Genomic DNA, 16,002 nt, shown 5'->3' on the forward strand with positions numbered 1-16,002 from the left:
GTGGATTTGACCCCAATCCCCTTGGTTGAATTCAAGGATGAGATTTTGTAATCTACTCCACGATCTTGAAAATTTGACCTGAGGACACTTGAACTCTGGTGGACAATTTATATGGCTGAGGATCCAAATGTATAGCAGCTGAGCACATCCTATAAATTTCCTTACTCCTCTCGATCTGCAAAAATTTAATGCTCGAAAAGTTTCTGCATGGATGGGTATTACGAGATTAACCCTCATATCTACCTTGACAAATAGCTTGACCACCCGCTCTTCAACGTACCCACTAACTTTAGGGAATAAAACCAAGTTGAATAAGCACAGAGCTAATAGTGATAGCTCCCTTTCTTCATTAACGAATCTTTGCTGAAGACTCAAGATATATTCTATCGGCAAGCATGTGTTTTCTCCCTTCCTTTTCACATGTTTTTCAATCTCACCAGCAGATATCTTCCCTACAAGCAGCGATACTGCCCTTTTCAACGTAAACCCACAATCATAGGAATAAACCTCAATTTTCTCTTGCAGTGGTATTTGTAAGAGGGTGTGGTATTCCTCGATAGTCAGGGTTATATCCATTGAGCTAAAAGCAAAGCATCTATAGGCCGGATCCCAATGTCGAACTAATGCTCTCAACACTGAGAAGTTTACTCGCACGTACAGGAGCTGCACTATGTGGCCATATTTTTTTATGAACTGGGTTTTTCTATCTGGTCTTAAACCTTCCCATAAACGTTTCAAGATATCCAACTGATTTTCTGGAAACGTTACATTTTGAAATGGCATGATTACATTCTGTGATAATGCTCACCGTGAGTATGCTGCATGTTCTCTGACCATTGACGGACAATTTCTTAGTCTTGCTCTCTCCACTCTTGGGTAGGAACCTTACTAGAACTCATGCTTTAATTTACTGTCAATGTTAATAATTTAAGACTTAGGTCAATTTTGGTAAAATTGGTAGAAAATAAATTTAAAGGAAAAGGGAAAGTTGCGAAACTCTTTTTTTTATTGTTGTAAAAAAAATAACGATTATTAAGTGAGAAAATGCATGAGACTCTTTTAAACAAATCACTTTATTAACACCAACGGAAACAAACTAAACAAACAAATAAATAAATAGCAGAAATCTGATGCAAAAATGAGTGTAAGTTAATGCCTACACAACCTAGAGGAAAGCGGTCCCCAAATATTCCATACGCTTACGCGGTATGGTCAACTTGAGTGGAGAATTTCATGCGCCTGCACGGGAACCAAAATTTTCCACAAATGCCACACTACTCAGTCTCCGATCTAATCTTAAAGGTAAAGCCCGGGTAGGAGGCTTGTGTATTTGTGCGAGATGCATGTCATGCCAAACCAAATTAATAATACAACATAAAAAAAAAAACAAAGCGAACAAGAAAGAAAAAAAAAGAAATATAATAGGATAATATAGGATAATAAATGACAAAAATAATGGCTTAACTCTCTAAAGGTCCCCAGTGGAGTCGCTAAGCTGTCGCAACGTCATCGCGACGCAGAACGATCGACGTCATCTCCTAACGAGTCTCTTTCGAGATTAGGGTTTGGAGTCGCCACCAATCATCTATAAGGTGTGATTGGTTACCTATTTAAAAAAACTTGGTCTACGAAATCAGAATTTTGGTTCGGGAGTCGGTTGAGCGTAGGGAAGGTGTTAACACCCTACGACACCCGTTCGAAAACGGTACCATATTTTGTCGAAAATTATCCTATTATATTTGGTCCAAAAAGAAAAATAATTTTGTGTTTGATTTTAAATGTCCCAAATTTATTGGTTCATATTTTATCGTAAAATATGAACCAACAAACATGGGTGGCACAAAGACCATTAGAAAAACAAATTATCACCTCTAGAATATTGGAAAGTCCCAATTTCCGTCATTGGAGCTTCCGAAATAATTATTTAAAAAAATAAAATAAAATTTAATTTGAGGCCTGCAAGCATTCGAATTTGATCCATGAGTATTAATACCTAAGTGCTTTGCCAATGTACCAATACCTTAGAATGCAACTTAAAATTCTTTTTTATAATTAAAACTTTTTATTTTTGAATTTTGTTTAAAAAAATTAAACGAAAATCCTTTATTTAAAAAGAAGAAAAAAAACTTTTATTTAAAACGATTATTTAGTAAAAACAATGATAAAAAAAATAAAATGAAATAAAGTAAAAAAAAAACATTTTGAGGCACACATGAAGACTTAAACTTGTAACATAGGTGTCAATACCCAATACTTTTGCCACTATGTCATACACTAAGATATGTTATTAAGGGTCATTTTAAACAACACAGTTTATCTTCCAAATTTGTATTAAAAAAATATTAACGAAAATTAAAAAAAAAATTTTATTTTAGGGATTTGAAATTCGTTTTAAAAAAAGAATCTCCTATTTAAAATCAAATTTGTTTTTTTTTTTTTAAAAAAAGAAATCTTATTCACTTTTTCCAAAACTAAAATAACAAATCTTTACTTACTTTTTAAAAATATTATTTAAAGCGTAAAACAAAATCTTAAAAAAAATTATACTGGACAGAAGAAAACAAATCTTACTATTTTAAATAAAAATTTAAATTTTCAAAATCTTTTATTTTCTTTCCTTTTATTATTTTCTTTCCTTTTAAAAAACTTTGTTCTTTTTAATAAATAAACTTTATTAAAAAAAAAACCCTCTTTCCAAAACAACGTTTTTCTTCTTATTATTATTTAATAAAAAACACTTGCATTCACCATAATATAGTTTTGAAAAAAACGTTTTCTCTTCTTCTCCTAAAGAAATATTCTGTTTTAAGCTAAAAGTTTCCTTTTTTTCTATTTCCGAACTCACCTCTTCACCTAGGTAGTTTTAAATAGAGGTTCCCGGAATGTTGCGGGTCGATGAGGTGTATATCCAAATGGGTTCGTCGGAATTAATTTCCGCCATTGCCGGAGTTGATCGTGGTCGGAGGTCGTCGGTGTAGGTGAAGAAGAAGAGAAGATGATGGTAAAAAAGAAAAAAAAGAAGGAAGTGAATGATTTGATTTTTTCTCCTCTCTCCGTGTCCTCCGTGATGCCCTCTCTTAAATACCCACTCAACCCACTCAAACTAACGGTAAGAGGGAGGAGTCAAGGGAGAAAAAGAAGGTAGAAGAACGTGGATAAAAAACCACGTAATAGGCCTTTGACGAGAAACATAACCAATTTGAAAAAATCAAATAAAAAAACCAACTCATTTAAGATCAAATACATTTTCTTTATATATCTGTTTTAAAAAACAATATCGTTTAAATCAAATCCTTTTTCTTTTTAATACATATTTGTTTTAATAAATCAAATTCTTTTTCTTTTTAATATATATTTGTTTTAATAAACCAAATTCTTTTAAAATAAAATTTATAATTTGATTTGATTAAAACTTTACCTTAAAACTAATGTTACTTTTTTAACAAAAACAGTTGCATTAAAACCTTAGGTTAATTTTAACGAAACAATTAAATAACACTTAATAATAAATAAATAAATAATAAAAGAGAACCGGATCAAATACGGTGTTTACAAATTTTTTTTTTTTTTTTTTTTTGCCATTTTGTATGCGAGTTCATAAAAAAGGTGCTGTGGAGGGAAGTGGAGAAGAGAAGAAAGAAGAAGGTTCTCGAGAAGACGAGGAGGAGGATGAAGAACAAGGGCAATGAAATTGAGTTGGAGGAGAACAATGATAAGGAAATGACGAGGCAGTTGCCCAATGGACTAATGGCAATTTCTCCTTCATCTCCATTACAATCTGGCAATGAAGGTTCTTTTTGCATCATCAAAATTGGGGCAGGATCAAGGCCGATTCAGCAAAGGCGATTTCGGTCCAAGTATGGAAATATGCCTGCAATAAATGTTTCAGTTATGTTATATCAAATCTCTCTATTTTAGGTTAAAAAGTTGAGATTTCAAATCTTTCATCCTTTCTTCTTCGGCCAACCTCCTTTCATTTTGTATTCTGTTCACAATGATTGTTTGGATTTGGTTTCTTCGGCTTCCATTAAAAGCCTTTTTTGCAAACCTCAATCACCTCAATCAGGTTAGAGTTTTTGTTCGAATTGTTGGCCTTCGAGACTTAATGCAAATATATCTTTGGTATGTCGTATTTGAGTGCACTAAATTTTATCTTTTACAAGTAAAATGAAAGAAAAGTGTTTCTCCTAGTTTTTTAGTAGACATGGCCACTAGATTTTTTGGGTTATCTTTTTTAATTTCCTTACAGAAATATTAATATAAGTTCTTAGATATAAAAATAGTTTGTAAATGATTCCATTTTTTTAACAATTTCGTTTAACCTCTAAGATATTATCAATTCCTAAATTAAAAAATTCACCAATTTTGTGTCCGTCTGGGGTGGTAGATTAATCTAAAAATATTTGGTTATGAATGTTACTACCTCTGGAGTGGTAGATCATAATAACCACAGAACATAAGAAAAACTCACTTCATCCATAAACAGAAAAATCAAAATGGAAAACAGACTTGTGAAACCTTTCGTGACGTCAAAAAAAATGGTATAGTTCAATGTTTTATAACATTTTTTAAATAGAATAAAACTTGTAAATTACTTATTCACTTTTCGTGGCATAAAATGTCAAAAATTTACAAAAAAAAATTGCGAGCACAAATAGAGAAAGATTTTCCTGCAAAAAATGAACCTCATCTTTTCGTGACAATTCTTAAACATCACGGAAAATAACTTTTTGTGACGTTTAAAAAACGTCATGAAAAGGCAAGAAATCTGAAGAACTCCGTCTTTTCCCGCCAAAAACTAGCCTCTCCATTTCGTGACATTTATTAAACGTCGTGGAAAACAGTTTTCTTTCAACTTTTTGTGACGATTAGAAAAACGTCATGAAAAGTTAAAAATTCGGAAAACTCCGTTTTTTCCCACCAAAAACGCACCTCACCCTCACAAAAAACAAATTTTTTGTCACACTTTTCGTGACGTTTTAACCGTCACGAAAGGACAAAAATCCGGAAGTTTACGTTTTTACCCGCCAAAAATGCGTTTTTAACCTTTTGTGACGTTTTTATTGAAATTTCAACAGTGTTTTACTGTTCATTTACGTCACAAAAACCACAAATTCTAGTAGTGAAAAATATCTGGTTATCAATGTTACTATCTAGTTAAGAAAGTTATTAAATATGAGATGTTCAAAATTCTGAAATTGGTTTTTTACTGGTAATATTAAAGATATTTCCATAGAGTTTGAAGGAAAGATGCACAAAAAACCGAAAAAAGAAAAAAAAAAGAGGAAGAAGAAGAAAAACAGCAAAGAAATGTAGATTTTGTCTATTGATGAAATTATTAAGTGTTGTTAAATTACTCGTAAGACATGAGAACTCTACGCTCAAAATATATACAAGTTCTAACTTGACTCTACTGTTTTTGTCGAAGGTATTAAATTTTGGAGCTGACAAAAGAACATATCAGAGAAAAGCACGAGGCTTTAACAGTAACTAGTAAACACAGAAAAAATGAAAATCATACTAAAACTAGACCATTAATAGAAATTCAATCATCAAAATTGTTTAATTCTTGTCACAAAACTTTGTCCCAATTTATAACAATGGTAAATACCATAAAATTTCATGTCACCACCCTCAACTCGTCACTATGAAATACAAAAAAAAAATCAAAAAACTACCATCTATCATCATGTTCAATGTAGTTCAATATAGACAAAATCACGACATAATTATTTAAAGTGTGCCAGGATTCTTTCGACTAAGTATCGACAATTTGCTTATAAGCTTGATGTTAGAGTAGTTGAAGATGTCACTTTCACAACGGGAACCTATAAATTGCCACACACAAAAAGAAAAAATTAATAATAACATACATGCATTATAATTATCTTAACTGGTAAACAAATTCAAAGAAGTTTTGAATTACGAACGTGAGGCTGATTTCCTAATTCAATAGGCCCCTTACAACTCCTCTCGTTATGTCCAAACTTCTTACATCTACTGCATTTCATTGATCTATTTCTTTTGCTAAGGGAAGATCCCTTTCTTGGTTCATCGATCTCCTTTCTCCATAGTGTATGTGGTTTCCCAGGAGCTCTTCTAATTACGGGTGGTTGAATTATTGAATAATGGGTGGATGGCCATATGTTAGGGCCATTGGTGGGATATATAATAGGGGCATAAGAAATTTGATACGTATCTTTTTTTGTAACATTCAACGACATAATTTTCTACACGATCACCTTTATAAAAAATAGAGCTAATAGCATGCATACATAGTAATCCTATAAGGTTTCATTTCCTACGTAACATGTTTTAACATCTAAGTCCACATTGAACTTTTCCCACCCATTTCTAACTTCAAAATTTCCCTCTCCTGTCCAAGTAGATAACCAATTTCTACTAGGCACCTTCTCTTGATCAATTTTATTCTTTATCTTAGGGCATACAACTCCTTCAAACTTCATTGCCCTATCTTTGTTTCTCTGTGACCTCCTTATCAAATAATTTCAAATCCACTCACAAAGAGAAATAATAGGTTGATCTCTAGCCTCTAATATAGTGAAGTTAAACACCTCACAAATGTTATTAACAAGGGTATCACACTTACTATATGAAGTGAAAGCATGCTTGCTCCAAAGGCTTGATTCGATTGCAGATAACCATCTATAAGCTCCTTCATCTACCTTTTTCATTTTCTCCATTTTCCTCTCCCATTGTCGCTTATATGTTCGCTTATATGTGGCATATCTCTTTTATTTGTTTTCCGGGGAACTTCTTTCTCATGTTGCTGTACATATGTCTAACACAAAATTGATGATCTATATACATGGAATCAGGTCATGCAAGCTAGGCACTAATCCCTACATAAAAATAGTGTTATTTGTGTAATTGTGTATAACTATAACAAAATTAGAACAAGTGAAAAAAATAATACCTTTTGTTGATCAGAGATGAATGTATATTTTCTGTATGGCCTGTACTCAATAGTATCCAACAATAGTCGCAAAAATCATGTCCAAGATTCTTTGGTTTCAGCTTCAACCACCAAGAAAGCAAGTGGAAAATATTGGTGATTCGCATCTCTACCAACCGCAGCCATAAGTTGTCCTACATAAGGCCCTTTCAAGTGATTGACATCTAACCTTATAAAAAGTCTACATCCTTTTAAGAATCCTTGTTTGCACCCATCCATGGTAATATAAAGTTGTTGAAATGTTTGGATCATCCTAGTTCGCCCAACTAGATCATCTTCAATTTTCTCATGCTCATGCCTTACATTTAGATTCAATTTAGCTAGAGTCCCAGGGTTCGATTTACGCAACTCCTCACAATATTCCCATAATTTACTATATTGTTCATATCTAACACTTTTTGTTTTGCTCTTCTTGCTTTGCTTCTTGAAATCTAACATACTTTCTTTTTACTCTATCTTGAATAGAAACTAATTTGATTTCAGGTTGCTCTCTCACCTCATCAACACTGTGCTTACTCAACCATTTCGATTAAAGCCGTTGGTTCTTAAATGATCTGCTACATGAATGTTCATTTACAAAAGTTTTCAATTGGAAAGTCCTTTCTTTTTGGAGCAAAGAGCAATAAGCAACCCACCTACATCCCTCCACACACTTTGCTCTAACTCTTATTCGGTCATTTTTCACAAATCTAATATTTCATCCTCCTTTCGCAGTATAATCATTCACAGCGTCTTTAAATTCATCCAATGAGTTAAATAACATACCTAACTCAAATTTCAATGATTCATCATCCCCACCGCTCCTAAATGATGGGTACTTTACCTTACAATTGTCATCTGATTCAAATGAGTTCTCCAGTGACTTAAGTTCATCAGAAGGTATTTCAAGATCAGACTATTTTATCATCACCCTAATAAATTATTAAATGTTCCTCCACGTTAAGACTACTACATCCTTTTACTTCTCTTTCTACACCTCTCTTAGCACACAAATCAAGATCTGAGTCATTGAATTCATTATCTCTAAAAGAATACTCACTATTTCTAGAAAAGTTATCATAATCATCATTAAAAGACTCATGCTCCACATACAACTCAAAACTCATCCCGTCACTAATGAGTCTTGCCAACTCCATAACATCTCTATTACTCTCTAGCACATGATATCCTCCAACATGATTTGTAGGATCCCTACCCCATAATTTCTTCCAGATAGTATATCCAAGCTTTTCCACAATATCCACTGCTTCAAAGTAAGACCAGATATCTAGGTCAACATCATGGACTAAATCCACCTTTCCATTTTCATATCCCATATTAGGATCACATACAAACATCCCACTATGATGAACCTCTATGCTAAACTCTGACATCTCTACATACCATGCAAAACAAACTTTAAATTTTTAATTTAAATTAAGGACAAATTTCTAACTATGCAAATATAAGAGAGAAAAATTAAGTCTTCTAATAACCACGAAAAAAATTTCATTACTTGATAGAACATAACATGACCCATCTGAAAACAATGGAAATAGTATAACATTTACTTTTCACATAATCTCACTAGAAAGACAACAATCATAATCAATAAAGTGAAACAATAAAGACCACGATTGAAAATAAATCATAATCAAGAAGAAAACGTCCAAAAAGAAATCAAACTTATAACAAAAAAATACAATGCAACAACACATTGTATATAAAAGGCTGCTTTCAAATAAAAACAAAATTTTTTAACCACTCACCTAGAATGGCAAATGGAATTGCCGATTAAAGGAGAAAAAAAACTCCTACTTTTCCTTCTTTAAAAAGCTTGAAAGTGCATGGAATGTTTTGAATCACCCCTAATTCTGTTCAAACAAACCCCCACTACGTGACTGTCTGCTGAGGCCTCAAATTGATTCAGATTGTTTGTTGAAGCTGCCCCAAACGCCCACCCTCTACAAATAGCGAACGAAAAAGAGAAGCCTTGATCGATTGAAATTCTCGTGTTGCTAAAAAAATAGAAGTGCTGATTTTTTTTTTCTGAAACGAAGCCCGATTGAGACAGTCGTGAGATATTTACCTGACCCAGCCTAAAATGTGGGGATTCAATAAAATTCGATATTTGATCCTTATTATTTGAGAGTATTGATTATTTGGCAGGGTGGGGAACACGTAAGCACTTATTCAAAATGCCACGTCATAAATCTGTTACTTTATTGACGGAAGTTTAAGACTAAAATGAACCTAAAGTTGAGAGACTAAAATGAACATTTTCAAGGTAGAGGACCAAAATGAACCAAACCTAAAAGTACAGAAACCAAAGTAGTATTTTAACCTTCGAAATAATGTTGGGTTAAACAAAATTAAATGAAAACAAAAAATAATGGGTTTTAAATTGGAGTGGGGGTTGGTCGTATCTTTATTTTCAGTATATGATCATCTCTGTCTATCTTATTTATTTAAAAAAAAAACCAACAAATGGTCGTCTCGTCGTGAAATGTGTTCGAGATGAGATGTCCATCGTGCATGATAGACGAGTGTATTGATCGTCTTGTCATAAAATGTGTTCGAGAAGAGACAACTAGCATGCATGATAGACATGCGTATTGATTGTCTGTTCAAGAGATGCTCAAGTGAGGTATTTTTTTTAGTGTACCCCACTTTACTTTTCTCCCACTTAGTCCTTTCCCCTCCAACACAACTCATCCGCCGCCGCCACATCCTCATGCTACTCCGGTACCGTCGCTGATTCCACTGCTGTCCCCACCTTCACCGTCAACGCAACCATTGACGCTGACATTGCCTCTCCCTTCAGTCGTTTCAATCAACATAAAGTTTTGCTTTTTTTTTTTTTTTTTTAATAATCTGAATAAAAAACTTTATTTTTTACTTTGGTACGATTCTACCTCTAAGAGACCACTTCATCCAAGGCATTTTTTTTTTAAATTTTTGTTGTGTTATTTTGTGTTTTTTAATTTTTTAAATTTGTATTTTTTTAATTTATTTGTATGGTGTTCTTTTCCCATATGTATTTTTTCTTTGATTATTATTTAACCTATAATATTGTTATTAGATTTAGATTTTATTAATTTTAAAATATACAAGTTTTGAGTTTTAATAATTTTGAATATAAATTATTGTAATAGTTTTGTAAATTGAATTGAATTAATTGTAAATTGGTATTTCTTTTATTTAATTCGTTTATATGTTTAGTAGTTTCTTTATTAAGTATTAAGTTAGGTAATTATAATATATTATAAAAAAATTTTGTATTATACTTTAAATTAGTTTATTTAATTAGTGTAATTAGATTTAATTAACAACTTAATTCAAGGGTTTTTTTTTTTCCAATTTAGAATCTAAATGACAACTAATTTTTTTACGATTATATTGTATATGAATGTATGTATTATTGATGGTGTAAATGGAGTTGAGTATTTTGATGCGTGAATTTCCGTCCTCCGATTCTCCTCCTCGCACACACCAAACTTGATGATTTGGGACTAATACTTGCAAAACCAAATCGAACTAAACCGGTGTGACTCTAGTCACAGGGCTCCGATGCCTAAGTTAGCAAGAGAATAATATGAATGTGGTCAGCTTTAGATACCCCTACCTCTAGGGTTGGATTGCTACTTATAGCCGAGAAGTAGTTCCAGAACTTTCCGTAGCTAACCCTAATTCACAGTTGCAGGGCCTGGGTGAAATCGTTGATCGAAGATCCCACGAGCCTCTTATCCATTCTCATTCGATCACGGCGGGGGAGCAAGTAAAAATAGAAAAACTCACATTGGGTTTAGGGATAATCAGGCTCGAACTGATGACTTCCGCCACGTCAAGGCGACACTCTACCGCTGAGTTATATCCCTTCCCTTGCCCCCATCGAGAAATAGAACTGACTAATCCTAAGGCAAAGGGTCGAGAAACTCAACGCCACTATTCTTGAACAACTTGGAATTGGGCCTTCCTTCTTTTCGCACTATTACGGATACGAAAATTAAAATAATGGGAAAAATTGGATTCAATTGTCAACGGGAGATTGCTGGCCGGGCCGTGGTCCGAGTCCAGCTCGGGGCCGAGCACAGGTCGGGACCGAGCCCTTCGTGACCTAGAGGGTTCCCCTCCGATCGCGACCTGTAGCTTGGCTATCGTCGATTCTCGTTGCATAACAATTGCCCCTACTCCCAATGTGATGCTTTCGATCTCATTAGGAATATAGCTTTTGTTGTGACTTATCTTGTCATGTAGGCCCGTGACCCAGAAGAATGCAGGTTTCTCGGGGTTCGTGCCGAGAATGTTTCGGTCTAACAGTCAAGGATCGTGGTCCGAGTCGATTGAGTTGTCGAATCATTGTGGGGCCCGTGGTACCCTAGTCGCAGTGAGTTGTCTCATCTTCATGAGACACAAGAAAGTGCATATCGATTTTCCCTTTCCTTGCAAGACCCGAGGCAACCTTCCATGCAATTGTCACATCTACAGTAGACTCGTGACCTTGAGATCACGAGGTGTTGGGTACCGAGTCGAGAAGTCACAAGAGTGTTGGGTACCAAGCTGAGAAGTCACGGGAGGGTTGGATACCGTGCCGAGCACGCCTCGGTCCGTTGGGCAAAGACCTCTGGACCGAGAATCGTGCTTTGAGCTAAGGGCTATTTAAACCCCTTCATCCTCCTCATTTCTTGTCAAACTCCCTACAAGGTATTCATCTCTTTGCTCTACTTTTTGTTGTGTTTTCTCTTATGGCGAGCCTTAATTTCGAATGGACCTCCTCGGATGATGGGTCATCGTCGCACCCTTCGTCAGAATCTCAATCCTATCGTTCGTTTTGGATGGATAACTCCACTCTTACGGCGAGGGACCTGCGTCGCTTGCGTTCGAAATACCGTATCCCAGATTCGGTTAGCCTTCGTCTTCCGAATCCGGGGGAGAGTATTGATGGTTCTTTTCCCGGTGAAGTAGTATTTTATGTCGCGATGTTCCAATTTGGAGTCCGTCTACCTTGCCTTTTTTCCTTCAAAACTTTTTAGCTTTTAATCAAGTAGCTCCTTCCCAAATCATCCCGAATGAGTGGTCTACTTTGATCAGTTGCTTTATTTTGTGGTCGTACCTCGGGGGCGAGCATCCTCTAACTGCCATGGACTTTATGTCGCTTCATTACCTAAAACACAGCCCCAAGGATAACTTTCATTTTTATGTTAGTTCTCGGAACCAAGTTCTTGTTATGGGTCCCTCCTTAGTAAGCATTGGAAGAACGAATGGTTTTTTGTTGGCGGTGACTGGTTAGCCTGTAACGAGAGAGGGTTGTATTTTCCCGTCTCGACTGAGTGTAGAGAGTTGGGTAAGTAGCTTCCGAGCTCCATCGGGACTTTCGTAAATATCAATTCTGATATTCCTTTTCCTTGTTGGTAGTTTCCCGCAATTGTGAGCTTACCGTCAAGGCGTCCACTTTCTATCATACCGTTATCCAGTTACCGAATATCGAGCATTGGGGCCAAGATTTGGTTACGGAGCAAAACTTAGTAGATTTTGGCTTGGCTCTCCCACGTAACCCTCCAAATTTTTGTCGAAACCTTCTCTTCACTTTGCATGAACGTCGTTTTTTACCTTTATCTTTATTTGTAGAAATATCAAGACGGAGTGCTTCCTTGTATGAAAGAGAACGTTGTCAAAATGCCCGAGGTTTGGGGTCGGCTCTAGTCGGGCTTCGGATATCGAAGTGACTGATTTGACCAATGAGGGACTCCCTTCACAACATGCTCGATCTTCCATGCCTCCGACAGCTCCGAGGCGTTTCACCCGATTCATGGGACGTCTATCCCGTCCTCCCCTCGAGGTCATTCAGGGAGCTCCTCTCAAGCTTCAATCTTCCCTTTCTCTGGCCCATATAGTGCTGATGCTGACGAGACAGCTTACCTGGAAAGAGCATTTAATCTTTGGCAGGGCCTCGACGACTCATCAAGCAAATCAGATTTTGGCCTGTCAAATCCTCAGCACAGCATCAGTACGTGCCTTAATGACCTTCACCAGGTGAGCATTTTGTAGCTTTAAGTATTTGTCATAGTATCTTCTCCTAATGTCGAGTTCTGTCATTGGCAGATTTTCAATTGTTTGGTGGTATTCTCGGGTCGGGTTGCTGATGAAATTAACCACCTCCACTGTCACTATGCCCCTTGGAAGGAGCTGGAACAGGCCATTTCTTCCTTGAATAAGGCCAACAGCCTTCTGAAGAGTACCCAACGTGAGTTGGAAACGGAGAAGAGAAAATCTCGAGACGAGCTGGCTAACCTGCAGAGGAGACTTGACGAGGCCAACGCTCGGCTCTCTAACTTTTAATTCTTGGCCGAGGAATTCAAGAAAACTCAAGAGTACGTCGACTTGCAAAACTCTGCCATAGAGTGCGGTGTTTCCTGGTCTCTTTGCCAAGTTTCTACTCAGCACCCTGACATTGACTTTTCCTTCCTCCAGGAGCGTTTTAGAGCCTAGCGTGACGCTCCTAATGACATGGATGACGACGACGACGAGTAATAGGGTAGCTTGAGCGAGTTGTTTTACTGTGTTTAGCATCCGATTGACTTTTATGTGCTTTGTCACTACGTTGCTTGTATTTTTTTTTTGGAATTATCAATTAACCCTCTTACCAATCACTGACTGGCTTATGTCTCTAACTCTGATGGAGTTTTGTTGCTTTCATTTCCATAGGTTTCTAACCCGTTTGCCATAGCCAATGGTTTTATACCCACTGTCATCTTTGGCTTTTTACTCCATCTCATGTTTTAACCGTGCTAGATCAATCGACCCGCTTCTGGTTTGGCCGTGTTGAGATTGTTTAATTGTTCCTTCCAAATGTGTCAATTAAAGAAGATTCGTGCCCCATTGCACGTGGTCGGTGTTGAGTGGTGGTCGGACCCGAGCCCTGCTCAGTCGAAAATAAGACCAATTGATAAAAATAAGCTACTAAATGGTTATCTCATAGTTCAAAATTGCCGATTAATGTTGATTTGTGCCCCATCGCACTTGGTCGGCGCCGAGCAGTGGTCGGACCTGAGCAGTGGTCGGCCCTGAGCCCTGCTCGGCCTGTTCGGCTAGAGCTAGTTTTACCGTCACCGAGTAGAGTTGGATTTGCCAAGCTTACGTCGCCGAGTAGTCAGTACCTATTGCCCCCTACTCTCAAGGTAGTGTATTGTCGATATCTTTTGAGAGTATGCTTGTAGACGAGGTAAGGTGTTTTATCAAAGTCGCTCGGCATCTCGTTTTGGATTTAGAAGACATAGTTGATAGAGAACCAAACAAATGGATACTTTATTGAATAAAAGAAACAATAATTAGAAATCTTGCTAAAATTAGAGAAACAAAAACAACCACACTTGAAGGGAAAAAAGGAAAGATCAACAGCCCCCCTTAGTAGAAGTCCTGTCGTTGCCCCTCATTGAGGTATAGTAGCATTCCCGCGACACTCGTTGCTCTCCTTTAATCTTTCCTACTCCACCCGATGTTGGGAACTTCATGGACTGGTGGTATGTGGATGGTATCGCTTTGAGCATATGCATTGTCGATCTTCCTAATATTGCGTTGTAGGAGGATGTGTAGTCAACGACTAAAAAGTCCATCATCTTGGTGACGCTTTTTGGCCCACTTCCGAACGTTACATGCAACTCTATCCTCCCCTCGGGAATGACTCGTTCCCTTCCAAATCCTATCAACGGTGCTGGGCTACTCTTAAGCACCTTTTCTCCTAAATCCATGACTTTGTAGGTTGTCCAGGAGATGATATCCGCCGAGCTGCCCCCATCCACCAAAATTCGATGTACTTTCACATTTGCTATCTTCAAAGTGATAACCAGTGCATCGTTATGAGGATGGAGGAGGTGGGTCGCCTCGTCCTCTGAAAACTCGATCGTCACTGACCGGTCTGCAATATACGCATGGTAGACCTTATTTTGTCTGAGGCTCGCCCTAGCTTCTCGTACATCTGCCTTTCTTTTTCTCCCGGATTCTCTCTTTATTGGGCCTCCCATTATAGTTCGAATCTCTCGAGCAGGGGACTTGTCGTTTTCACCGTGGGTAGCTTGAATTTTGGAGGAACTTTCTCTTTCATGATCTCTTCCGTGAATGGTGAGTCGACTTGATCCAGTAGTTCTTCGAGGTCGAATCCCTTCTCCTTTCGGTTCTGTCGCTTCTCTAAAGACTCTGGCTGATCCGTCGATTTGCCTTTGTCGAGGCCTACCGGCTCAAAGTTTCGGTTATCCTGGTTGTTCTTGCCCCCGTTTGGTGTCGGAGATTTATGTTGCTTTTTGATCTACTGGGAGTCGAAAATCCGGGTTCGTCGCCTGGTATTTCCACCTATCCGTAACTTGCTCCATGCATTGTTTGTTGATTCCTCAGTCTCGCTTTGTGCTGAGCCCTTCCCTTTCCTCGGGTCTCTGACAAGGGGTACCTTGTTGGGCTCTTATTGCTCAAATTGTTGAAGGACTTGGGTCATGCATTGCATCATGCCCTCTACCTTGTCTTCCAAGACCGCGAACTGCTTTTGGAGTGGCTCAGGGGTCGTTATTGCATGCGCCTCAGGCAACCCCTCATGACGTTCCGGGTTTGACTGGCTGGTCCCATCCTCGAATCCTCCGACCTGGGGGTCATCTAAGTTCAACCTCCTCTTGACAGAACAGTTATCATCAGAGCGTCGTGGACTCCTTTCTGGTGTCATGTTGCTCGACTGGATGCTTTAAATCGTCCCCACAGACGACGCCAATTGTTGATGCGTGGATTTCGGTCCTCCGATTCTCCTCCTCGCACACACCAAACTTGATGATTTGGGACTAATACCTGCAAAACCAAATCAAACTAAACTGGTGTGACTCTAGTCACACGGGCTCCGGTGCCTAAGTTAGCAAGAGAATAATATGAATGTGGTCAGCTTTAGATGCCCCTACCTCTAGGGTTGGATTACTACTTATAGTCGAGAAGTAGTTCCAGAACTTTCCGTAGCTAACCCTAATTCACAGTTGCAGGGCCTGGGTGAAATCGTTGATCGAAGATGGGAGATT

General features: G+C 37.4%; 1 protein-coding gene across 1 annotated transcript; it reads right to left on the minus strand.

The window, feature by feature from the left end:
• Window positions 1–14,346: 14,346 nt before the first annotated feature.
• LOC111025147 (uncharacterized) lies at window positions 14,347–14,976 on the minus strand. Its single transcript, XM_022302995.1, has one exon. It carries the CDS (start codon window positions 14,974–14,976, stop codon window positions 14,347–14,349), a length of 630 nt encoding a protein of 209 aa, XP_022158687.1.
• Between the last annotated feature and the right edge of the window lie 1,026 nt (window positions 14,977–16,002).

The sequence above is a fragment of the Momordica charantia genome (genome assembly GCF_013281855.1).
Source record: "Momordica charantia cultivar OHB3-1 chromosome 5 unlocalized genomic scaffold, Mcharantia_2.0 BLBB01000005.1, whole genome shotgun sequence".
NCBI classification, from domain to species: Eukaryota; Viridiplantae; Streptophyta; class Magnoliopsida; order Cucurbitales; family Cucurbitaceae; genus Momordica; species Momordica charantia.